Below are 26,188 nucleotides of genomic sequence, written 5' to 3'. Positions count from 1 at the left end.
TGGGTCAATGCTTTGTGATCATCACTCGACAGTTATTAGGAACAGGTTAATGGTTTGTGATCGTCACCCGAAAGTCATGAGGAACGGGTAGGTGCTTTGTGGTCTCCACCCGATAGTTACGAAAACCGGGTAGGTGCTTCGTGATCCCCACTCGGTAGTCACTAAGAGCGGGTTGGTGTTGTGTGAACTCCAACCAACTGTCATGAAGAGTGAGATAGTGCTGTGTGAACGCCATCCGGCCGTACCTCCGGTAAGATTAGGCCATGACGTTTAATAGAAAGTGTGAGGAAAGAATTAAGAGATTTACATACAGGGATGGACAGATAGAGGGTTTACTTACTGAGCATTATTTTGTGCTCACCCAGTTCTTTTCCTTTGTGGATGCAGGAACTAGTTGATGATGCAGTCAGAGGGGCGTCGGCAAGCGAGGAGCAATAGCTACATTGTCCCCTGTTTTTGTCTTTTTAAATGGCATTTTGTAAATAATGCTCTTTGTGTATAAAGGACTTATTACATATAATAAAAAGAAAAGTTTTGGGCCCATTTTCTATTATTATTATGCATGCATTGTACTAGTTTACAGTAGTTGTTACAGTAGACAGAAACTATTACAAATTGACCAATTAGAGCTATTATATCAGGATTGTAAGAGAAAATTTGTAAGATTAAGTTGTAAGTGTAGTATTGCTCTAAAAGTATTTGTAACGAATAGGATATTAAAGTTAATTTTAATAATTTAAAAGAGGGAGAAATTTGTCGTTATAAAATTAATTAAAAAGTGAGGTATTGTAAAAGTAGGGTTCTTTAGGACATTAGTGGGATGCATCCTCAATCTTTTGGGTTACAGTGATGGTATTGAAGCCCCATTAAACTTTTTTTTAAGCCCTCAATAATAACTAAAAGAATTTTAAAAAGTTAAATTCTTCCCAAAATTACCCAAAAAATCTCTTTCTTTTTCTCAATAATAATAACTTAAAAATAACACCATGAGTAAACGACTGTTCCTACCCAAGGTTTAGCCAAATTGTAGGTTACCACCCCTAGTTTCATAAATCTCATATTCCCACCCTTAAATGAACATCGTGAGTGACTGTTGAGTGCCATTACCCTATTGCCCTTAACAAAACCCACCCATGGATTTGTAAATTCTGACGGCCGTTTTGGTTGCTTCCTCGTCGAAAAATCCACCAAACCCGGCAGGAATCACTCCCCTAGCATCGTTCGAACTCCCCCAACCCCTTTTTGACCAAAATTTGGCCTAATTGCATTGGATTTGCGACGCCACTTGTGACCTCCTCCACCTTGCAATCGCCATTTTCTGACCAAATTAGCCCGATTCTGACAATGAAAACCTACCCTAACGCCACCTTTTGATCCACTGGCATCCTCTCTCTAAAACCGCTACCACCCCAAGCTGTGATTGCTAGTTGGTTCTCATCCACCACTTCTGTAACAACTGCTTGATATTACTATACTCATACAAATACGTATAATAAAATACGAGTACATTAATAAAATAGTTGGGCCCAAATTTTTCTTTTATTTAATATACATATTCTTTTACAAAAATCGGTATCCTTTACAAAAGTTCACAAAAGTATGGTGGACAGTGTAACTACTCCTCCTCACCTGCCGACATCCATCTGACTGCGTCCTCACCTGGAACCTGCAAAAGCATAGAAAAACAACGGGGTGAGCAAAATAATGCTCAGTAAGTAAATCCTCTATTCGTCTATCTCTGTAACTCTTTCTCTTAATTCTTTCCTTACACTTTTCTTTTCTCATTTTTGTTCTCTTTCTGTTTCTGTTTCTCATACTCTTTTCTATACACTTTCTGGTGTATGTCATAGCCTCATCTTATCGGAGGCATAGCTGGGGACTAACACACTCTTCGTGACTCTACTCATTTTCTCTTTCTGTTCTTTCTATTTCTCTGTTTTCCCATTCTACTCATGGGAATGTCACGGCCTCATCTTACCGGAGGCACGGCTGGGAACTCTTCCGCTCTACGTGACATCTACTCATTTCTGTACCGATCAGATTTGGTTATGCATGGATTCGGAACCCTTGGCCATATGAGTGTACATGCTTTCTCCCTATCTCTCAAATGTCACGACCCCTTCTTACCGGAGGCACGGCTGGAACCTCATGTTCCACTCTACGTGACGGTCACGGCCTCATTTGATCGGAGGCACAGTTGGGGATCACGAAGCACCCACTCTCGTGACTTAATTCATCACTCACAGGTTCCCCATCGCACAACCTACTCTTCTCTTCTTTAGCTCTTAGAGTAGTTTAAGCACAAGGATCTCTACTCTTTCTCAAGCTAATACTCATAGTGTAGAAATTCTCTACTCTTTCTTAAGCTACTTCTTAATGTACAATTAATGCATATGGATGGTTCATGCTCATTAATGCATTTATGAAATGCCAATATGCAATGTTGCAAGAATTAAGGTTCATAACTCATTCTCAAACTTCTTTTAAGCATTTCATCAAACAACTCATATGCATACAAAAACTCTTCTCTAACTATAATTCTCTTTCTCTTTGTAAACATCCAAAATGGGAAGAAATTCCTTTCTATGGACATAACTTCTATCATAGAAGAACACTCCCAAATATTTACTCAATCTCCTCCAAATTCATCTCAATTCATCACACATTAACACTTCCCATAAAGAGAGCATATCCAACACCACAACATAAATACTCATCTCAACTCAATTTCTCAACAAACAAACATATATTTCTACTCAATTTCTCAACAATACATGCATAAAGAAATCTCTACTCAAGGATTTCTTAAACTTTGGCTTGAGTTGGATTTACTTATTTTGTGATGGTGTGATTCCACTAGCACTTCTCTTTTCCTTTGGGAGATGTCTTTTCTCTACACTTTTAAACAATAACACAATAAGACTTTTACACCTTTATAGCTAAATTTCACATCTAGAATAAAGGTCCTTACCTTAGGATGCCTTAAATCACCTCTCTACCCAAAAACTACTCAAAAGCCCTTTAAAATCCTTGAAGGATTGGATGGAAAGTAGAGAGAAAATGGTGAATGAGTATGGCGGTGGAAGAAGAAGAATGAAAGGGTTTCTAAGACTTAACCCTTATTTACTCATATTTTACACCTTCTTTCCCATTTTACCCTTACTCTTTCTTAGAAATTCCACCTTTGCCCTTTTCATTCTTTGCAAATGCACCCCCATTTAAACTATTCTCTATGCAATTTCCTTGCATTTCACTCCCCACTTTTCCTGCTAATTAGAGTAGAATGGTCATTGTGCCCCAAAGGAAGAATTCTCTAGAAACTTAATAAACATTTTGTCAAGCCCTTCGCCGCGGCGAAGCTTCTTCTTCACCCTAGCGAAAACTTATAGAACCTACCCGTGGGTTGTAGCACCTCATCGCCGCGGCGAAGCTTCTTCTTCGCCCCGGCGAAGCCCGTAACACCAAAATTTCACCAAGTCTTTATGATTTCAGGGCAACCACTCAACCAAACCAATACTTCCATTCAACCAAGGGCCAACCAAACCATAATAACAACAAACCAACCCAAATGAGAACAAATCAGTAAACATTCAAGTAATACAACGCAATTACACTACATACCTCAAGTGGCGCGTTACAACTTCCCTAACAACTTGTCAATAGTTGAAATTGAGTTTTCAATTAGAGTTGGTTTTGAAGCTTGGTTGAAGGGAAATTGATTGTTTATGAAAGCGTTTCTTGTTGTTGTTGATTTTGTTTTGTTTTTTCTGGTCGTTTTCTTGTCGCCAGCCACAAAAACCATCTACCTTTGACCACGCCCCCCCAACCTGCTTGACCCTTTGCCCCAACCAACATCCAAGAACATCTCCCCTTGTGCGCTGCTCCAAAGCGCACACAACCCACCACATGCGTGGTAGCCAAAATCTGGTCACCGTGTGAGCCAAGAAGCAGCTATTTGGTTGCTGCTTCTTGGCCCTCGTAGTGGCCAAATTTTGTTTGCCACATGAGGGCCTTGTAGCGGTTGGATTTGTGGCCATACACGCAAAGGCCAAGTCTGGTCGCCATGAGAGAAATGTTAGAGAGAGGGTGCTTGCGGGAGAAATTTAAGATATGAAGGGTTGTTTTAAAATTTTAATTTTAGATTTATTATAGTATAAATGACTGTTTTACCCTTTGTTCGTTAAATTAAATGTTTTTTATGTTAATTTAAGGGTGGGAATATGAAATTTATGAGACGATGGGTGGTAACTTCGGTTTTCACTAAACCTTGGGTGGGGACATGTCATTTACTCTAACACCATTTTTAGAATATAGGTTCAGGCTAGAGGCGGTGGTGGGCTGTACCGTGCCTAAAAATTCAAAGCCCATCTTGCTGTGGGCCATGCCAAGGCCAGCAAAAATTCGTGCCCTGTCGTGCCGTGCCATTGGCCGACCCACGTGCTCTGTAAAAATATTTAATTTTAATATTTATAAATTATGGTAATTTTGATTTATTATTAATAAATATTATAAAGATATTTTATATGTTATACTTAGTGACATTTTGTATTTATATTAATTAAAAAAATATATGATTACTATAAAATATAATAAAATAATGAGACGTTGAAATATTAATTGAATTTCAACACTTTTTATTACTTATAATTATAAATTACAAATACAAACTTAGAAATTGGGATTAAGAATTATTATACATCTTCATTTTCATTAATTTCTAAATTCTTATAATTTTTTTTTTTAATTTTTATTATTTTCATGCCATGTCGTGTCAGCCCACGTGCCTTTTTTAAGGCTCACGGCACGACCTGCATATTTTCTTGCTATATCGTGTCATGCTTTTTTATGTGTCATATCTTATCGTACTGTGCTTTTTTCGTGCCGTGCAGTCGTTGGCTCTAGTTTAGATTGATTAGGTGGATAGGAGCAAAACCCAACAAAAATATGAGTAATGTTACGGACACCAAAATTTTACACCAAATTTTTGTACCGAAAGACATGGCAACCAGTCAGACGCGACCACGCTGGAGTCTTTCGTGAATGAACGGCCATCCAACATTTATGGATGCTCGCCCATATTTAATGGAGCCTCGTTCATATTATATGGACGAGTGTCCATTTACTATGGATGGGCGTCCATATAAGATGGACGCTCGTCCAAAAATTTTTAAAAGTAAAATAATGGGCGTTCGTGATTATTAGATGACCGTTCACCTATAATGGACGTCTGTCCACGAGAAAATAACAATGGATGGACGTTCACCTAGAATGGACGCCCGTCCATTGTTTAAAATAAAAAAAAATTTAAAACAAAAATTATGGACAAACGTCCCTTTTAGATGGACGCTTGTCCATTGTTTGATTTAAAAAATTTTCCACCAATTTGAGTCTCAATCCAAAAAGTAAATGTCGCTATCTTCATTTAATTTTTGTCTATATTCAAAGTAATTGGACAAGTGTCATAAAAATAAGGCACTAACTCAATTAAGATTCACAATCTTCATTAAATTTTTGTCTATATTCAAAGTAATTGAACAAGTGTCATAAGAATAAGGCCCTAACTCAATTAGGATTCACAATTAATACATTAAATAAATTTAAAATTTGTTAATATTAAAAGATGGACTCCCGTCCTTTTATGAGGACGACTGTCCATAACTATGGACGGTCGTCTATAAACAATTTAGGCCAAATTTTTTTAGTTTAAATTATGAACGAACGTTCATTCTAGATAGACGGCCGTCCATATAATATGGACGACAATCTATTTCAAATGAACGACCGTCCAACAACAATAGACGGTTGTCTATATTTGATGGACTACCGTTCATTCGTGGAATATTTGTTAACGTGATACGTGGCATGTCTGATTTAGTAGACACATCGTTCGATGTAAAAATTTGGTGTAAAGCGTCGATGTCCGCAATATTTTTCCAAAAAAATATTGCCAATCATCGTACAAAGAATAGTCTTTCTTGATCCCATCTTTATTCTAAATAAACTCGCTCTCTAAGAACTGTTTCTGAATAAATATAATAAATCCAACTAAGAAGGCACATATAATATAATACATTGTGAAAATGGCTGAGTGTCTGTCAAAGCCGCAAATTGATTGACCAACAAGGGAAGAAGTGTCAAGGCGACCGACCACGTTGACGAAAGAAATGACGTTGTTTCGATCATTGTATTTCTCTCCCTATAAAACATTAATTGATTCCCTTCACTTTTCTTGAAACTGGAAAAGTTGAGTTAAGAACAAGAAACATGGCAAGCTCTCAGTGCCTTGAGAACCCACCAACCCTCACACCCATTTGTGGAGAAGGGACTGTCCAAGTATTTGGTGGTCTCAACACTTATGTCACTGGCCCTTCGGATTCTAAGCTCGCTATTCTTCTCATTTCTGATGTTTTCGGTAACAACCCATCTCTTCAATCTTTCATTGATTTATATTAGCTTTGCGGATCATACATGGTTTTTTTTTTTTTTTTTTTTGAAGTGGGGTTCCCATTTTTTGGTAAATGGGTACCCTTTCTTTGAGTTAATATTATGTGATATATACTTTTGTTCTTGAATATTTTGCAGGCTATGAAGCACCCCTTTTTAGGTACGATTATTGCTGATTGACTTAGCTTCTGTGTTAATTCATTCTTAAGCTTCAACTTTGTCAATAAGTTTAGAATGCAATAATTATTTGTTACAATTATTGATGTTAATTTGAATATATTATTAATCTTGTGAGGAAGAAACCGAGTTTTTCTTTTATATGGTATGGAATCTAAACTTGGTCGGTTCTTATATGAACATTTGTTACATTAGTCGATTTACATCGAACTAACTAGTAATACACCTTGTTGGAAATTGACTTTTAATATTTATTTTGCTACAGATTTTGCCATTTATAAGATCAGTTATTGAAAGTATTTGTGTTACAGCACCAATTGGCACAACTGAATAGCTTAATTTGTATCATTTTGGCAAGGGATGGAAAATGCATCCCATCCATGAATCTCATATCTTTGTTGAATGATACACTATAATGTTTTTGATGCCATTACTGTTTCTTATTTAGCATAACAAGTTTTTAGCATGCGTGTGAGAAAGGGAAAAGAAAGAAACACGTTTGCATTATGTATAGTATGGTGATGCTGAATTGTTGATTGTATCATGTTGAGAATTTTCCCCTAATGTTACTTAGGGACATGAAAAGTTGAACCTTGATAGTCTATTATACCTAAGTTATACTTTGTCGTAAATTTCATGTGAACTATCTCTTTTTTACTTCTAATTGGTGATGTAAATTGAAGAGAATGATCATGATATTTAATGGTCATTGTTGAGCTTTGTGGCAAAATAATATATTTAGTTTGAATGTTTGAAAAAGGAAGAATGTTTCTCTCATGCTTTGAACTTGCTTTTCAAGTTCAACTAAGGAAGTAACGACCAAATGCCATTGAATCATGTCCTAGAGACTGTAGATACTCAAACTATGCATTTGATATGATTTCTTTTGGATATAAGTCTTTAAACAATTGTTGATGTATATTTTTTAGGTGATTTGAATTTTAGCAGATCTAATATTTGTATACTTGCAGACAAAGTTGCAGCAGCTGGATTCTTAGTCGTGGCTCCTGATTTCTTTTATGGTGACCCTGTTGATCTGAGCAACCCTCAATTTGATCGAGATGCATGGATGAAAGCTCATAACACGGTTAGTTTCTTGCTTCACTGAAGCGAATGGAGGATGCAGTGTTGAAATTGACAAATGATAAACGTATAATGCTATCCATTTTTTTTTAAAAAAAAAAAATTAAGTATGATAATTGGCCATCCCTTAGTACAACTCAAACTCAAGACCTTGCTGATTTCAAAACTTCTTTTGAATATTGTTACAATCATGTGCATTAGATAGCAATTTAGCCACCATCCTAATAATTGGGAGGTCAACAAGATTATCATAGGATATACTCATTTCTTCTGATTGAACTCATTGTAACAAGTAATTTTGAGAAGCAAATATATACAATATACTCAAGAGTGAAAAAAAAAAAAAAAAATGAAAGAAAGAAAGAAAGACTTGATATAGTTTAAATTTTCAACATGAGAGTTGAACTTATTTAAAAGGTCATGTAGAAATGTGGAATGGATCCACTTCAAATTTATTTTTTTACCTTTGAATTATTTGAAACAATCCACGTCAACCTCTGTGCTGGGCCTAGAGTTGTCATCATCTTTTACTTGTACAACAGTAAAGTCCTCTCTGGCTAATCTACTATGAATGCTAATAAATGGTGAATTAGACTTTGCAAATCAACAATTGATCCAATAACCTTTTGTTGAACTGCACTCAACTTAATTTGAATAATTCCTTTGTAGGACAAAGGATATGAAGATGCAAAACCAGTTATTGCTGCTCTCAAAAGTAAAGGTGTGTTTGCCATAGGGGCAGCAGGTTTTTGCTGGGGAGGTAAGCTTTCTTCATTCTCTTTTATCATTTCAAGGAGCCATATGGCTCCATAGCTTGAAATTTTGAACATTTAGACTAATTAATTTAGACACTGAAATTTCATCACTTGCATCTGAATTAGGGAAGGTGGCTGTGCAATTGGCAAATTCTTATGACATTCAGGCTGCCGTTCTGCTGCATCCTGGTCTGATCACGGATAACGAGATCAATGGTAAGTTTAACACTTCCCTAGCTAACTCTTAAGTATTTGTAATTGACAAATCAAAACTTGTTTCAGAGGTTAGGGTTCCGGTTGCTATTTTGGGAGCTGAAATTGATCATGCTACTCCACCAGAACAAGTGAAACATTTTGGAGAGATATTGTCTTCAAAATCTGAGGTAAGAGATCAAAATCTAAAAATTTAGGCTATGAAGTATGTTGCTTCCAAATCTCCGATACAAGCTATTGCAAAATTTAATTGGTTTCCTCATGCATCTGTTGAGCTTGCCGTTAATGTGGAAAAAATTATCGTTCAACAGTAGACGGAAAAACCAATTTTCCCAAAGAGTTCGAAGGACATAAGAGATTCTTCTCTCTCTAGCAACCGCGATAGTGTGTTTTCCAACATCTGCTTTGCACCAACCTTACATTTTGTATATATGATTGTTGCTTGCAGCTTGATTGCTTGGTTAAAGTATTCCCTAGTGTCTCACATGGATGGTCGGTTAGGTACAATGTTGAAGATGAATCTGCTGTGAAGAGCGCAGAAGAGGCGCATGAAGACATGTTAAACTGGTTTACGAAGCATGTCAAGTGACAAAATGAACTTTGGTAGGTTATTTGCATTAGTGGCCAGGTGATTGTCTCAGTATTTACTATTATCCTTTAAGTTTTTTGGTGTTAGTATTGTCATTGCTGGATATTGGACTATTTAGAATATCACCCTTTTCATTTTATATCATACTGGTGGACTTACTTACAAAGCATAAGTTCATATGTATAAACGTTTGAGCAAAAATTCTGCTAAACTCTGAAAGAGTTGGGATTGCTGCAGAATCCCATACCAGTTCTAACTTCTTTTGATTGTTTGTTGGATTTATGACTTTTACCACCTAAAAATAAAATTTTAACTGTGAAGCAATATAACCAGAACATTTTCATAGCTTTTTTAAGATTCGAGACGATTGAAGTATGCTAGTGGATTAAAAAAAAAAAAAAAGAGTTATTGTCCACCCAGATGTTCTCTTATAAAGGATTCAAAATCTCCTTTTACAACTATTTGAGCTAAAAGAAAAAAAAAATAACTTGTTTCAGTAATCTAATTGTTATTCTCTCACTAATAAAGACTATTAGTGACTCTTGGGTATATTACTAAAAATGTTTTGAGTTTGAGTCTTTTTTTGGTTGTTAATAAGTGTAGTCACTGAAGTTTTTATCCGGTCGGTAGTTTTAGGATCTCGAGGGATTAGTTGAGGTGCATATAAACTGATTTGAACACTCGCGATCAATTACAAAAAAAGGGTAGGATCTCATGGTCTTGGGAAATCAATATAAAAAAAACGATATCATTAAAGATAAAAGAATCGCTGCCTTTTTTATACCAGATGAGGTTTTGTTTCTACTTTCTAGTACATAAGCAAATTGAAATTATTGTTTAACTAATAAAATGTCAAAAATTCTGTCTTTCATATTATTCCTCATATGTTTTTCCATAGGTTATATACATTTCAAAGAATAAAATCTAAACAAATATATGTTATACAAATCTGTCTCATAGACTCACGCTAACCACCCTCATTTATGGGATGTTACATATTTCAAATGCCTAAAATCTCTCTTAATTGTTTACAATAACAGCTCATGCCAACATTCCCCCTTAAGTTGATGCATAGAAGTCACGCATGCTCAACTTGTCAATTGAGTTGTAGAGGTCCTTGCTCGATACAATTTTTGTAAGGATATCCGCCAATTGATCTTCGGATTTCACAAATGGAAACCTAATTGTTTTTGCTTCAAAATTTTCCTTGATGAAGTGTTGATCTACCTCCACATGTTTAGTACGATCATGTTGAATGGGATTATGGGAAATTGCAATTGCAGCTTTATTGTCACACAAGAGGTCCACCTCAGAATTAGGGGCAAACTCGATTTCAGTAAGTAGCTTTCTTAGCCAAAGGAGTTCACACACACCTTTAGCCATTCCCCTAAACTCATCTTCAGCACTTGACAAAGCTACCACTTTTTGCTTCTTGCTTCTTTAGGTTACAAGATTCCCTCCCACAAATGTAAAATATCCTGAGGTGGACTTTCTATTACTGATATTACCTGCCCAATCTGCATCTGTATATCCATGAATCATCAACTTACTGTTATGTTTTGAGAACATAAGTCCCTTGCCTGGAGATGACTTCAAGTATCTAAGTATTTGAATAACTGCTTCCATATGGCTTTGACTTGGATTATGCATAAACTGACTTACAACACTCACAACGTATGTAATATCTAGACGAGTATAGGAGACATAAATGAGTTTACCAACTAACCTTTGGTATCTACCTTTATCTGTTGGTACTTGGTCTGGGTATTCTCCAAGTTTGTGATTTTGAACCATGGGGGTATCTGCAGGTCTACACTCTAACATCCCTACTTCGGTTAGCAAGTCTAATATGTATTTCCGTTGAGAGAGAAATATACCTTGCTTAGACCTAGCAACTTCAATTCCCAAGAAATACTTGAGTCCTCCTAGATTTTTCATCTCAAATTCAGTTGCTAATTACTTTTGAAGCAGAGAGATTTCTTCCTCAACATCTCCTGTAATAATCATGTCATCTACATAGACTATCAAAGTAGTTACCTTACCCAACTGGTGCTTCAAGAATAAAGTGTGATCCGAGTTACTTTGTTGGAAGCCATATTTCTTCATTGCCAAGCTAAACCTTCCAAACCATGCTCATGGTGATTGCTTTATTTCGTACAATGCTCGCTGCAATTTACACACTTACTACTACATTATTTGAAAATGCTGTATAACCTGGAGGAACATTCATATGCACCTCTTCTTGGAGGTCACCATTGAGAAAAGCGTTTTTCACATCAAATTGATGCAAAGGCCAATCAAGATTTGCTACAAGAGACAATAACACTCTAACTGTATTCAACTTGGCTATAGGTGAGAAAGTCTCTTGACAATCAACCCCATATGTCTGTGTATATCCTTTTGCTACCAGTCTTGCTTTGTACCGCTCAATAGATCCATCTGCTTTGTGTTTAATGGAGAACACCCATTTGCATCCTACGGTCCGTTTTCCTTCAAGTAATGGAACAAGAGTCCATGTATCATTTTTTAGTAGTGCCTTCATTTCTTCCTCTATAGCTTAGGTCCATCTTGGATTTGCCAATGCCTCATGAACACTAGTAGGAATCTGACATGTGGAGAGTTCCTGTGCAAATTTCTTAAGAGGTTCAGAGAGTTCCTTGGTGGATACATAATTAGCAATTGGATACCTCGACCTTCGTTTTTCAATATTTGGAGAATATCTATTAGGTGGCTTGTCGCGATTGTCCCTGGGAGGTAAAACATATCCCACAGAAGCATTTATGTCATCGGTATGTAAAAGTATAATGATAGTACTTACCTCAAGATTATTCTCAGGAGATGATTCAGCTCGCACTTCAGATGAGGGGAATATAGGCTCGATTTTAGATGTTGCATGCTCTGTATTCGAAAATATCTCTGTTGCATGGTTCACACCACCTGAGTTATCATTTGGCCCATCATGCTCGTGTTGCTTCTTACTCTGATTTTGCTCCTCATGCTCACATGGCCCCTCAAGTATGAACCAATCACATTCATTTGGCTTCTCATGTTGGGACCAATTCAACTCTTCATTATGTATCTCCCCCTGAAGAGGAGAAGGAGGTGCCGAAGATGAAAAAAACATATCAGTCTCTAAGAATTGAAAGTCCATAGTCACATAAAGTTTCCGGCTAGTAGGATCATAGCAACGGTACCCTTCTTGATGGATACCATAGCCCAAAAACACACACCGACGTGCACATGGATCAAGTTTACTGCGCTGGTTTTTGTGGAGATACACATAGGCGACACACCCAAAGATACGAGGAGGAAGCATCAGTGCTGTAGGTAGGGACACATGATTAGAAAGAGATTGAAGTTGTGTTTTAAATGAAAAAACCTTGGATGGCATTCGATTAAGAATATGGAGGGCGGATGAGACGACATCGGTCCAAAAACATTTAGGCATATTGGCACCAAGAAGCAGAGCATGGGTAATCTCTAGAAGATGTCTATTCTTCCTCTCGGCGACACCGTTCTGTTGGGGTGTTTGTGAGAATGAAGTTTCATGAATTAAACCATGTTGGGAAAAATAAGTTTGAAGATGCTTATGGACATATTCACCACCATTATCAAAGTGGAGAACCTTCATGGTGGCACCGTATTGAGTACCCACCATAGCATGAAATGTTTCAAGGGCATTAAAAACTTCATCTTTGTGTTTTGGTGCCAATATGTCTAGTTTTCGTTGGTTTGTTATTTTTGTGGATGATTGTACCTGCATGACATATGGTATGTGGCCCCCGAGTCGAGAAGCCATGCACTACAATCCGCATCTCTATGAGAGGTAAAAAGAGCAAGACCAAAGATACTTGAGTTCAAGTTGGGAGGAGTATCTGTGGACATTATAGCTGATTGTATAAGAGGGAGATGAGGCTCTGCACTAGCAACAGCAGCTGTGCCTGAACTTCCACTAGTGTCGGTGCCATCCTGAGGACGCTTACGGGCTTGAAGATCATGCCACCAATCAGGGTACCCATGCAACTTAAAACAGTTTTCAAGTGTGTGTTTTTGGTTGCCACAATGAGAGCATTTTTTTCCATTAGCGGAATTTCGGTTCTTGGCAGATTTATCATGGGCAGAGATGCTTAATGTGAGACCTTTCGAGGCCAAGATAGCCCCCTGGAGCCAATCGGTGTCATGGGTTGTCATAATTTGTTGTCGAATAGCCTCCCATCTAACATGCACATATGCTTGTTCAATCGTAGGAAATGGTTTTATCTGTAAAACATCAGCATGTATATTGTCTAGCCAATCATCAAGACCATCCAGAAAAACATACACACGGTCTTCTTGGATGATCCGGTTATAGTGCTGTATATCAACAGAACATTCCATAGGATTCGATTGGTAGAAATCAATTTCACGCCATAGACCTTGCAACTCCATATAATATTTTTCCAGTGAGCCAACAGCTTGTTTTAGTCTAGTCACACGGCGTCGAAGATCATACACTTGTGATGTATCACTACCATTGAGAAAGGTAATTGCAATGGAATCCCAAACCGCTTTTCCCGTAGGAAAGTGAATAAAATTGTCAATTAAAGACGGATCCATGGAGGTAATTAACCAACCTTTAACAATAGCATTATCAGTGCGCCACTTGCGAAAGGAAGGATCAGTAGATGGCAGCTGGGGACAGTCGCTGTTAATTTACCCCAGTTTGTCCTTGCCAGAGATATACATTCGACAACCTGGGACCACAGTGCATGGTTGGTATCATCCAACTTAATGCCGATCATAGCAGCAGATGTTTCAGTGGTGATGGTCAGGGTCCAAGCGTTATTCAAAACCTTAGTCATCCTTGTAGTCAATTCAAGGATAGAATCAAAGAGGTTGGATGTGTCGCCGGAAGTATTCAGGTCATCAGAGTCCGCCATGGGAGGATGGTTAGGTTGCAATACAGGAAGCCAGATCTTGTTTGGCTCGTGATACCATGTCAAAAATTCCGTCTTTCATTTTATTCCTCATATTTTTTTCCGTAGGTTATATACATTTCAAAGAATAAAATCTAAAAAAATATTTGCTATACAAATCCGTCTTCTAGACTCATGCTAACCACCCTTATTTACGAGATGTTACATATTTCAAATGCCTAAAATTTCTCTTGAGTGTTCACAATAACAGCTTATGCCAACATAAAAAACATCAATGCATCTCCCATAGAATCTGAAAGAGCAATTGAGCTCAAGCATAAACCAGAATTTCGTATGAAATTTGGTCAAGAATTCTATTAGATTGACTTTATACGTTAAAATAATTTAATCCCAAAAACTAATGGTGAAGATACCAATGTGGCAATGCCCAAGAATGAAATAAACATTGACCTTAATCACCTTATGGGGCCTTAATCACCTTATGAGGCAGTTAGGGTGTAGTTCCTTATATGAAGCCATTAATTTAATTTCAGTCAAAGATCAGAGGTATCACGACAAAATTTGAAAATGAAATAGAAAACTCACATAGAAGATTCGATAAGATAGTGGCATGGACATGGACAGGACAAGAATTGATCCCCTTTCGTCAAGGACTAAACTAAGCCATCAGCCATTCCTTGTCCATCAAGACAATCCTAAGTATCTGATCTGAGTATTATTTTATTGTAATTAAAGATGCTTGTTATTCAGATTATTTATTTCATTATTTGTTTAAAGGGTAACATTTTATTAAGTTCAAATGATGGTGCTGTCAGAGATGATGCAAGACTTCATTCTAGTTGACTAACGATAAGTTATATGTTGGTTAGCGTCTCCAGTAGCTGCTGGTTGTGGCTCTGATTACAGTTCCAGGTGAAAGTGAAAAAAACAAAAAATGGCAGGTCCTCAATGTTGTGCGAATCCTCCAAACTTAAACCCAGGCGTCGGTGTGGGCCTTGTTCAGAAGCTTGGTGGACTCAACACTTATGTCACTGACTCTACCCACTCTAAGCTTGCTGTTCTTCTTGTTTTTGACATTTTTGGTACTAAACCTCAAGCTGTTTTTTTATTTTTTTGGCTCTAATACTTACGTGATTGCTTTTTATGGGTCTTCTTTTGTATGGTTTAATGGTTCTCTTTGTTTAGCGTTTGAATGATACTATTAACACTTCATTTGTTTTTTAATGACAAATCTAACCAAAAAAAAAATCTAATAATTTGCTAATTAAACCCTTAAATGTAAAAATAAATGATATATTCTTAATCTGTAATGCTAGACTATACAAGGTTAAACAATCTATATTTAATAACATAGTTTGATAACCTAGTTAAAGCAAACTAGACCATACTAGATGGTGATAAACTTGATAGTCTAATGCATTGCATTTATTTTTGTCTTTGTTATTTATAATTAAGGGCAATTAGGTTAAGTTACTTGATTTTATGGTAGAGATAGAAACTATAAAGCATATTAGATCCACTAGTTCAAGAAGAGTGGGAGAGGAAGAAAATTTTCGCTCATAGACTCTTCAATAGGTAGTTTTCCATTACTAATAGCTTAAAAATAACCCCTTTAATACGTGAACTATAAATTTGTGAAGAAATGGATGCAATTGCAGAAGACATATTTTCAAAGTTGCAACTAGTTCTGCCCTGCTGAGTATTAGCATTGTAACCGCTAAATATACATATTTTTCTATTATATATTTTACAAATTTTTTCTTATTGAAACTGAAAATGGGGGCTTCATAGAAAATAGTTAGGGATATCTAGACACTCTTAGTGTTTTTTCACTTCAATATATCATTTATGTTGCTTGCATTTGACTATTAGATGTGGGTTCTGGTAGTTGTTTGTTCTCTAGTTTGAAATATTTATTGAGTTATCTATATAGAGCCAGGGTCTTGCTTTTATATTGATCATATTTTACTTTCTTATCGATTATATACTATTATGTTTACATTTTTTGTCCCCCTGTTTGCTACAATCTTCTAAATATTACGTGTCTTGACTTGATCCTACAGGATATGAAGCTCTGAACTTGAGGTGTGGCTTACTCTCATTTCTTTCTTCTGCAGCTAATGGTTGTGTTTGTAGTATTTAACATAATAAATTGCTCTAGATAGTTCCTTTTTCTTATTTATGTTTGTTATTACTTCCTTTTGGCAGATTGTGATGGATTTGTTAACTCTAGACCCTACCTCAACCATTGTAACATGTTCTTAATGCTTAAATTTAATCTCTTTAATATTACCAGAAGAAATTAGGATGGTTATGATTGTACATTCTTTAAGAAAACCACTTTCGGGCAACCATAGGGGAAAAATGATAGTATATGGATGTAAGGCTGCATTTTCATGGCTCAATTGGTTCATGTTATATCAAGTATGCATCAAAGTTCATATAACATATGTTTCCTGTTTTTTTAAGCATTGTTCTTCTTCAATAGCTAGAAAAACCTGGTCATGACTTCGCAAAGTTGAGCTAAGCTAACCTCCTTATCAAACTTTCCTTTATACTTCAGACAATAGGACAATCAAGATACTATCAAATTATGGGCCCCTAAATCAATTGTCTTAAAATAATTGTAGAATAGGCTTACAAATAGTTAAATTGTTTATATCTTCCTGCATTATATAGGACAATCAAGATACTATCTCTATAATGTAATTTTGTTGAGTTCCATTAGGTCTTTATTTTCATTGCCTTAGTGTTTGTAAAGTTGTAGACTTTAGAGACTCATGATCATGACAGTGTTGTTTGATCATCCTCAATTTAGTATGTAAGGCTTTATTGACATTTTAAAGTCTAGGGCCAATGGTGCCCAATATGTCAATGCTCTGGTGTGCAAAGGGGGAATCAGTTAGTGCTACCACTTGCCCTCAAACTTGAACATGGTAGTAGCTCATGCTCTGTACAAGATGGTATGTGAAGTATTTCAGCACTGTATTGTTTGATAGGCTAATGATTGTTCAAAATGGTAAGAAAGTTTTTCATTGCCAGATGTTGTGTTTTGAATTAAATGGGTTCCATGGTTTACCCAATCGCTAAAGAAATAGTGATCTGTTGGTGTAGATTGCTTCTTTAATGTCAGAAGCTAAAGAAGAAGAAGCAGTAAAGAAGGAGAAGGAGAAGAAATAGGCAAAAGAAGCAGTATAATCTGCCAAAGACTGTCATAGAGAAATAAGAGAAACAAAATAACAATTCTGTGTATTTTGTATGTCGTATAATGTTATGTACAAAATGTCAATTTATACAAGTGTAAGAATCTGTAAAAGGCAAACATATATCATGCCTTAAGGCTATAATCTCACATAATTAGGGATGTGATTAGCATGAATTATGCTATGTAATAATAAATAATATTTGTCATAATGACAAATATTTGTTTTCCTAATTAACAATATTCATATCTTCACACTCCCCCTCAAGCTTGTGGTTTATATATGTCACAAACGCCAAGCTTGTGTAAGCAATATGAATTTTGTTTGTTGCACAATGTTTTTGTAAAAATATCGGCTAGCTATTCTGAAGTTCGAATGTGCATTGTTTTGATCATCCCTTTTTGTGTTTTCTCTCTGACGAAGTGGTAGTCAATCTCTATATGTTTTATTCTCTCGTGGAAAACTAGATTCGTCGCAATATCATTTGTTGCCTTACTATCACAATACAACCGAACAAGTCTTTTGACTTGTACCTCCAAATCTCTTAATAATCCAAGGATCCAAGTGATCTCACATGTAGTTTTAGCCATAGATCTGTACTCAGCTTCTACTGACGAAAGGGATATTGTAGACTGTCTCTTTGTCTTCCAGGAGATGAGAGCTCCCCTAAGTTTTATGCAAAAACCAGTAAGGGACTTTCTTGTCATTGGACATGTGGCCCAATCAGAATCACAATAGGCTGTGATATCTAAATCAGCATTTCGTGGTAACATAAGTCCAAGGCAGGGACAACCTTTTAAATATTTCAGTACCTTTATTGCTGCATCCATGTGAGATTGATTTGGTCCATGCATGAATTGGCTAAGGATATGTATAGCGTAACTGATATCTGGTCGCGTCATAGTGAGATAAATGACACGTCCCCCAAGTCTTTGATAATGAGAAGCATCCTCTAATGGTAGGTCTATTTTTGTCGATGAAGCCACTTTATCATACCCTTGAGTGGTGACTTTTGAATTTTGTTCGACAAGAATGACACTTGGCTTGCATCCTGACAATTCAGAATTTGATATAAGTTCAAGAACATATTTCCTTTGGCTGAGGGATATTCTTGCTAAAGATTGCAATTTCAATCCCTAGGAAATATTTTGATTCCCCCAAATCTTTTATGCGGAAATGTTTATTGAGATGTTCCTTGAGGTTTCTAATGGCAGCTTCATCATTTCCTATGATTAGGATGTCATCAACATATATAATAAGGGCAATGAAGTAATTACCTTTGCACCTTGAGAAGAGCGCATAATCATGTTTTGATTGGAGGAAACCAATGCTTGTAAGTGCTTGTGTAAATTTTTCATTCCACTGTCTGGATGCCTATTTTAATACATATAAGGACTTTCATAGACGACATACAGTATTCTCTCTCTATCGTTGAAGTCCTGGAGGAAAATCCATATAAATTTCTTCATTAAGGTCGCCATGAAGAAAAAGCGTTATGGACATCCATCTGATGTAAGGACCAGTCGTGAGCAGAGGCGACTAAAAGAAAAGTCTGAATAGTGACATGTTTGGCAACAGGAGAAAATGTCTCTTGGTAGTCAAATCCTTCACGCTGAGTGAAGCCTTTAATAACTAGCTGAGCCTTGTACCATTCAATAGACCCATCAGAATGGTGTTTGATTTTGTATACCCACTTGCACCCAATTGGTTTTCTGTGTGAAGACCTGGGCACCAGATCCCAAGTATTATTGTGAGCTAGGGCATTAAGTTCCTCAGTCATAGCTTGGTGCCACTGAGTGTGAGAGACAGCTTCAGAGAAACAGGATGGTTCTCGGTCTGCAGAAATGTGACTAACACAAATTCTATGTATAGGAGATAGTCTATCATAACTTACATAATTTGCTGTAGGATAAAGAGTACCTATTCTCTGTATGATGGGACATTCATAATTTGCTGTCCAAATTAGTGGCCTTGTACGACAGGAAGATCATCGTGCAGAAGGATCCGGGTTTGGGTGAGGTAATGTATGTGGGGGCTCTGTGGTGGTATTGTCAAGAGGGTGTTCTGATGGAGGAGTATCAGTTTGTGGAGATTCTGTGGGTAAAGGGTAATCAGGAGCTGTTGGAATTTTAGTACGTGTAGGAATGAGGACAAAGTCTGGATTTGTGGGAGGGAGATCATCTTTAAAGAATTTTTGTATACGTGTCTAGGTAGAGCTAAGAATGACATCTGTATATAGAAAAATATCTTCATGAAAAATAACATCGCGAGAGACCAAGAATGTCTGAGTGGTAGGATCATAGAGACAATACCCTTTTGTAGCATAGGATATCCCATGAAGATGCAAGGAGTGGCTCTAGCCCCAAATTTTTCAGAAGTCCCAACAATTTTGGAGTCACACAAGTAGCCAAACACACAAAGATGGTTCAGGTCCGGTGTTTTGCCAAAGAGAATCTCAAAGGGTGTCTTACCATGAAGCACATTGGATGGCATACCATTGATCAGGTAAGTAACTGTGACCACACATTCGCCCCAAAAGGAAGTGGGTAAGTTGACTTGGTGTTTAATGGCACGAGCTACTTCTAATAAGTGTCGGTGTTTGTGTTCAACTACTCCATTTTGTTGAGGAGTATAGGTACAGAAACTCTCATGTAAAATGTCAAGGGATAAAAAGAAAGACAAACAATTATGACTAAAAAATTCTTTCCCATTGTCAGATCAAATCCTTTGAACAGATGTACAAAATTGAGTTTTGACCATGGCTAGAAAGTCCTTAATTGAGTGGCGGATTGTGCTTTGTTTTGCATGAGAAAGACCCATGTACGCGGGAAAAATCATCGACAATAGTATGGAAGTACCTAGCCCCATCATGGTATAGTGTGTGATATAGACCCCAAATGTCTAAGTGATGAATGCAAAAGTACGTTTGGTTGTAGTAGTGCTAATGGGAAATGTGTTTCAGGATTGTTTGGCTAGAGGGCAAATTGGACATTTTGGCTGTGGAATGGAAGCATTGTGACCCAGTCTTTGATGTAAAATAAGAGAACTTTTATTAATATTTGTATTACAAGAAATTTTATTGGGTGCAATACAATTTAAAAAAAAAGTAGAAGGGACATCAGGAGTCCAATAGTAAAGATTGTTATTAACCCTACCCAAGCTCATCAGTTTCCCAGTCGAAGGGTTCTGAAATTCACATTTTGTAGGTAGAAAATGTAAACGACAGTTATTATCCTGACAGAATTTAGACACAGAAATAAGATTGAAATGAAACGCCAGGACACATAGTACATTTTTAAGTACTAAAAAGTCGATTAAATAAATAGTGCATATGTGGTTGGTAGGGCAATGTTGCCATTTGGCATATGGACGGAAGTGCTAGCGGTATTTATTGTATGTGTATGGAAAAATTTTGGATTACAAATTATGTGGTCACTAGCTCCTGAATCAATTATCCAAGCATAATTTGTGATAAGATTAAGACAGTAAGATGTACCTGCGTAGGAGGATTTTGATGTCTGAGGTGTGTTTTTCAGCATTTGTAGGAGTTGCGTGTATTGCTCTTGGCTAATCAAGGGTGCTGAGACAGTATCTCCTGAAGAATTGTTAGACACTTGATTTACTGAGGGGTAGCCATTTTTGTCCTTGGTGGGGCACCTATGAAGCTTCCAACAGTGATCCCGATTGTGATTTCGGCATTTGCAATGGTCACAATAAAATTTGGGCTTGCCTTGTCTGGAAGATCCGGACCCATGGTAACCATTTGGTCCATTTGTGGAAGACCCAAGCCCATTTGAGCCATAAGTTGAATTTCGGCCTGCATAAGTATTTAAAGAAGAAATCAAATCTGGCCCATTTGTATTTGTTGACCCAGTTGACTCTTGGATTGAATGTGGGTCATTGGATGAAGGGATTGAATCTCGGCCGCCCATCTTCCCATATAAAACATTACCTTCCACCATTTGTAACCTTAGCCGCTAGAGAGCTGCCTCGGTGGAGATATTATGTGACGGTTGTGAGGCTTGAGTGCGAGCACTGGCGAGTGCGAGCACTGGCGAGTGCTAAGGTGTCTCCTCGCCAGGAAACATCGATGACTTGTCATTGGCTTTCCTCTTGGACAGCTAACTGGAAAGTTCGGCGAAGAGATGGTGGTGGCTTAGAGGCAAGAATTTGAGTGCGAAACGACAAGTAGCCGTCGTTGAGGCAGAGTAGGAATTTGCTCAGGCGTTCTTGGTCTTGGATCTGGTGATATTGCGAAAGGGTTTCTTTAGCAGCATCTAAGGCGTTCCAAAGGGAACTCAATTTGTTGAAATATGTCGTGATCGACATATTATTTTGTGTGGTCTCCGAGAGATTTCGCCGGAGAGTGAAGGTCTAGGCGAGATCTAGTTTGCCATACATCTCTTTGATGTATGCCCAGACTTCACTTGCTAAATTAGTGGGTGGCAAGCCTGCTGCCACCTCCAATGAGATGCAATTGCCGATCCAAGCACGGACGAGCATATTGCATCTGTTCCAATGGCGGTGGAGGTGGTCGTCGATGGGTGGTGGTGTCATCAATAAAACTCTCCTAATCCTTTGTGATGAGAGCATGACGAAAATCCCTTGCCCAAGTGGCATAATTCTCAGATCCCGTTAGGGTGTTTTTTATGAGAACAACGTTAGGGCTATCGGATGCCGGCGCGTACAGGATGTCATCTGGTTTAGGGTGGCGGTTGGCTACATGTGAAAATTGAAAGGAATCTGATTTGGGTAGGGATTTGGGCCCGATTGGGAATCCTGACCCGGTTGGGGACTCGGATAACTTAACGGGTATGGGAAGGTGTTGGACAGTGGGTTTGGGCCGAGTGGGTTTGGTCCGAGTGGGTTTGGTCCAGTTTGATTTTGGATTGGGTTAGGGCCTGTTGGGGTTGGGTCTATGTGGTTTGGTGGGATAGAGCCTGTTTGGCCCACGACGGATTTGTTGGTGTTGGGCTTGTTTGGTTTGGTGGAGGTTGCGTTTGATTGTCTGCCATCTATTTTGTAAAGAAAATAATCGAGGTTTCTGTTTGATTTTTCAGGGACAATAAAGAGAAGTTTTTGGAAGTATTGGAACTCAAAAATACTGCTCTGATACTATGTCAGAAGCTAAAGAAGAAGAAGTAGTAAAGAAGGAGAACAAGAAGAAAGAGGCAAAAGAAGCAGTATAATCTGTCAGAGACTGCCTTAGAGAAAGAAGAGAAACAGAATAACAATTCTGTTTATTTTGTATATCGTATAATACGAAAGGTCAATTTATACAAATATAAGAATCTGTAAAAGGCAAACATATATTATGCCTTAATGCTATAATCTTACATAATTAGGGATGTGATTAGCATGAAATATGTTATGTAATAATAACATAATATTTGTCATAATGACATATTTGTTTTCCTAATTAACAATATTCATATCTTCACAGCCCTTCAATTGAGTCATTCTGATTAACTGTCACTGTTGCCTGCAACTTTGCAATAAATTACATGCATCTGCAGAAGAAGTGTTGTGATTTGACCTACTTCAGTGGTGGAGTGCCCTACTTTCATAATTTAATAAATTAATGTTTCAAAATTGAAAATGTTAAAGTCAAGTCTGTGGATTATGAAAACTGTAATCTGATTAAGCTTATTTCAAGCAGCCAATTCCTGACTTATGTGCTCAATATATGAGAAAACTGTGGACCAAGATTACTGTAGTTTGGTATGTACATAGGCATAAAATCTGCATGCAAGTGTTTGTGTTACTATCTGCTGGTTTTCCGTTTATTTGTACTTTGCATTCTTCTGGGAGCTTAGGCCTGATGTTTTTTTGCGTAAAGAAAGCTTGCAGACAAGATTGCAGTTGCTGGATTCTATGTGGCAGTTCCTGACTTCTTTTATGGAGATCCATACGTAGTTAATCCTGAAAGACCTTTACAAGCATGGATAAAAGATCATGGAACGGTTGGTTTTGAAATTTTGACACATGAGTTAATTTTTTTCATTTAATCAATTATTGTCACAAAGGGTCGTTTTGACTTCATTTATCTCATCTGGGATTATTTTTTAGGTCCAGTCTAGAATTTCACATGTAGCTTTATAGAATGGATTCAGCTGCCTTATTTGTATTAATTGTTATTTCTGTACGAAGCCTTCAAATTGCCTGGCTGTACTCCACCGGTCACTATCATGCCTAATTTCATAGTTCTGATGTCTCTGTGGAGTTGTTAATAAGCACCAATTTCAGCTTTTAAGTGGCTGAGCCATTTCTTGTTTTTGATAGGATAAGGGGTTTGATGACGCAAAGCCAGTAATTCAAGATCTTAAGAGTAAAGGTCTATCCGCAATTGGGGCGGTAAGATAGATATTTTGCCTTGCTGTTCTATTCTTATTCAGTTTCTTTGATAACTTCATATCATAGTCTTTCATATTAGAAAATATTTTAACACTAATACATTTTCGACCAGATACAAATCAAATTTAGTGCATTTATTGATTCAGCTGACTAATGTCTACTTTTCTTCTCAGCTAAAGTCGTAGTTCAACTTGCAAAGTGTGAATTTATCCAAGCTGCTGTGATGAGTCATCCTTCATTTGTCACTCCTGACGATATCAACTGTATGAGTTCTTCGATTTCTAGAGCTATATTCTTGTGTTAGTCGTGAGTTTCACTGGAAACAATCTGTTAATTGTTTTTTTTGTTTAATTAATGATACTTATTCAGGGGTTGAGGTCCCCATTGCTATACTGGGAGCTGAAATTGATCAATTTTCTCCACCCTCTCTCGTAAAACAGTTTGAAGAGATCCTAACTGCTAAATCTGAGGTAGGAAGATGCTTTGACCTAAAATTTATGTGTCTGAATTAATTACTGGCAAGCAAGCACCTTTTCTTTTATTTAGGTAATGGGAGTAAGCTTAACCATATAAGATTTTTGGTGATGTTGTATCATTCTCTTAGGCTTTCCCTGTTATGTTTCTATTTTCATAATGTGGTTCATACACCCTTGTCTTTCATGGCTATAATGTTTGTTTGTAAAGACAAAAGACAGTGAGCCATTTGATATAGGACATTGATTGAATGTTTGTTCTCATGGTCAATGATTTTTATCAGGTTGATGGCTTTGTGAAAATATTTCCTAAAGTTTCACACGGATGGACGGTGCGATACGATGTAGAAGCTGTGAAGTGTGCAGATGAAGCTCATCAGAACATGCTGGACTGGTCTGCCAAGCATGTCAAGTGAGAAGAACATGCGAGATGATAGTTCTATTCAACAAATGTGTGACATCGAGGTCTCTATTTATCAATAATTGAAGTTTTCCTAGTTCTAGAGTTTTATTACTGATTATTACCCATATATAAAGCTTAGTGATCCAATGACTAGAATATCCAACAAAAATATTAAGTTAAAAATAAATAAAAAATAAAAAGAGAGAAAGATTTAAAAATTTAAAAATTTTATTCCAAAGTAACATTTCATAGCACAAGACATTTAAATAACAATATTTAAAAGAAACTACTAACGGATGACTTAATGGTAAAAGAATAAAAAAAGTTTTATGAGTTTATAGTTCGAGTCCTTCCAAATATTAATATGGGTGATTATTACGGTTCTTATTAGGTTAACAGTTTTAAGACAACAAGAGAATTAGTTGAGGTGTATACAAGCTGACACGGATACTCCATGATAAAAAAAATAAATAAATAAATAAAATTTAAAAGGCTAACACATCAATCCAGAGTATACCCAACAATTACTCAGCCAGGCAATTCTAGAGCCCTGTGATGAACTCAAGTTCGCACAAGCTGGAACGGTCGCCCTGGTGATAAAAAAATATATATTTGAAAGGCTAACACATTAATCCATTGTACGGATTATACCGAACAATGCAAACCAATTTTTGTGTGCAAAGTTCAAATATGAATTTAACAATTCCATTTCATTAAATAATTTTAAAAGAAGAAGAAAAGAACAAGCAATAAAACAGACAAAACTAAACAATTAAACAAAAAGTAACTACAGTCACGGTAAAGAGTACCTAATGGCAATGTGAGACATACAAAATTCTCTGGTTTTGTTCCTTTAGTATTGGCTCTTCTTCTTCATTATGTTGGTCTCTTTTATGCTCTCTTTCATTCACCGGAGACCCCATTTCTCTTCTCTCTCTGAGTCTGTTTGAGGTTTTGGTTTTGTTATCTGTGGTGATAAACAAAGAAAAACCCTCACACTGAGAGAAACAGACAGACCGTGAATTGCGGATGGATATCGAATAGTAAGTGGCAGGTTTTTGGTTTTTTGTCTTTTTTCTTCCGCGCCCTTTGTTTGTTAGTTCGTTTGTTTCCTGCTTTATATAACCATCAATTTTATTATGGGCTTGTTTTGAGTTGGGCTTTCCGAGACTCAGGAGCACAAGCCAAAACAAAAATATCTTATCGGTCATCGTACAAACTACAAAGAGTAGTGCCACTGCCACCTTCATTCCAGCTAAACTTACTTTCTGAAAACTGTTTGTGGATAAATATAAAACTTATTAGCATTAACTATAAATGTTGGATAAATTCATACAGAATCGACAACTACGAAGGCATGCATAATGCATTGCGAAAGGCATGTATAATGGCACTGTGGAAAGTGGTTGAGAGTCAGTCCGTCAAAGCTGCAAATTGATTGGCCAAGAAGGGAAGAAGTGACACGGCGACCGACAACGTTGGATTACTTGACGAAAGCAGTGACGTGGTTTAAATCATTTTATATGTCTCCCTGTCCCTATAAAGCATTAAAATGATTTTGATTCCCTCCACTTTTCT

General features: G+C 37.0%; 2 protein-coding genes across 4 annotated transcripts; both read left to right on the top strand.

The window, feature by feature from the left end:
- Nucleotides 1–6,133: 6,133 nt before the first annotated feature.
- LOC116105505 (endo-1,3;1,4-beta-D-glucanase-like) lies at nt 6,134–9,464 on the top strand. 3 transcript variants are annotated; one of them, XM_031391922.1, is made up of 7 exons: nt 6,225–6,412; nt 6,583–6,604; nt 7,593–7,708; nt 8,374–8,464; nt 8,586–8,675; nt 8,742–8,842; nt 9,121–9,464. In XM_031391922.1, the coding sequence occupies exons 1-7, from the start codon at nt 6,356–6,358 to the stop codon at nt 9,259–9,261; spliced, it is 618 nt and encodes a 205-aa protein (XP_031247782.1). In that variant the 5' UTR covers nt 6,225–6,355; the 3' UTR covers nt 9,262–9,464. The 3 variants fall into 3 exon arrangements, with proteins under 3 accessions (XP_031247777.1, XP_031247785.1, XP_031247782.1); XM_031391917.1 differs by lacking the exon at nt 6,583–6,604 and having other exon boundaries at nt 6,134–6,412; XM_031391925.1 differs by lacking the exon at nt 6,583–6,604 and having other exon boundaries at nt 6,134–6,412; nt 9,174–9,274.
- A 5,632-nt stretch (nt 9,465–15,096) lies between these two features.
- LOC116105497 (endo-1,3;1,4-beta-D-glucanase-like) lies at nt 15,097–24,638 on the top strand. The gene is made up of 7 exons (XM_031391911.1): nt 15,097–15,259; nt 16,241–16,262; nt 23,220–23,343; nt 23,663–23,739; nt 23,894–23,997; nt 24,104–24,204; nt 24,492–24,638. Exons 1-7 carry the CDS (start codon nt 15,112–15,114, stop codon nt 24,621–24,623), a joined length of 708 nt encoding a protein of 235 aa, XP_031247771.1. The 5' UTR covers nt 15,097–15,111; the 3' UTR covers nt 24,624–24,638.
- Nucleotides 24,639–26,188: the final 1,550 nt, after the last annotated feature.

Source organism: Pistacia vera, unplaced genomic scaffold (assembly GCF_008641045.1).
Source record: "Pistacia vera cultivar Batoury unplaced genomic scaffold, PisVer_v2 Contig1164, whole genome shotgun sequence".
Classification (NCBI taxonomy): Eukaryota; Viridiplantae; Streptophyta; class Magnoliopsida; order Sapindales; family Anacardiaceae; genus Pistacia; species Pistacia vera.
Note: the sequence above shows the minus strand (reverse complement) of the source record. Positions and strands in the feature narration are given on the sequence as shown.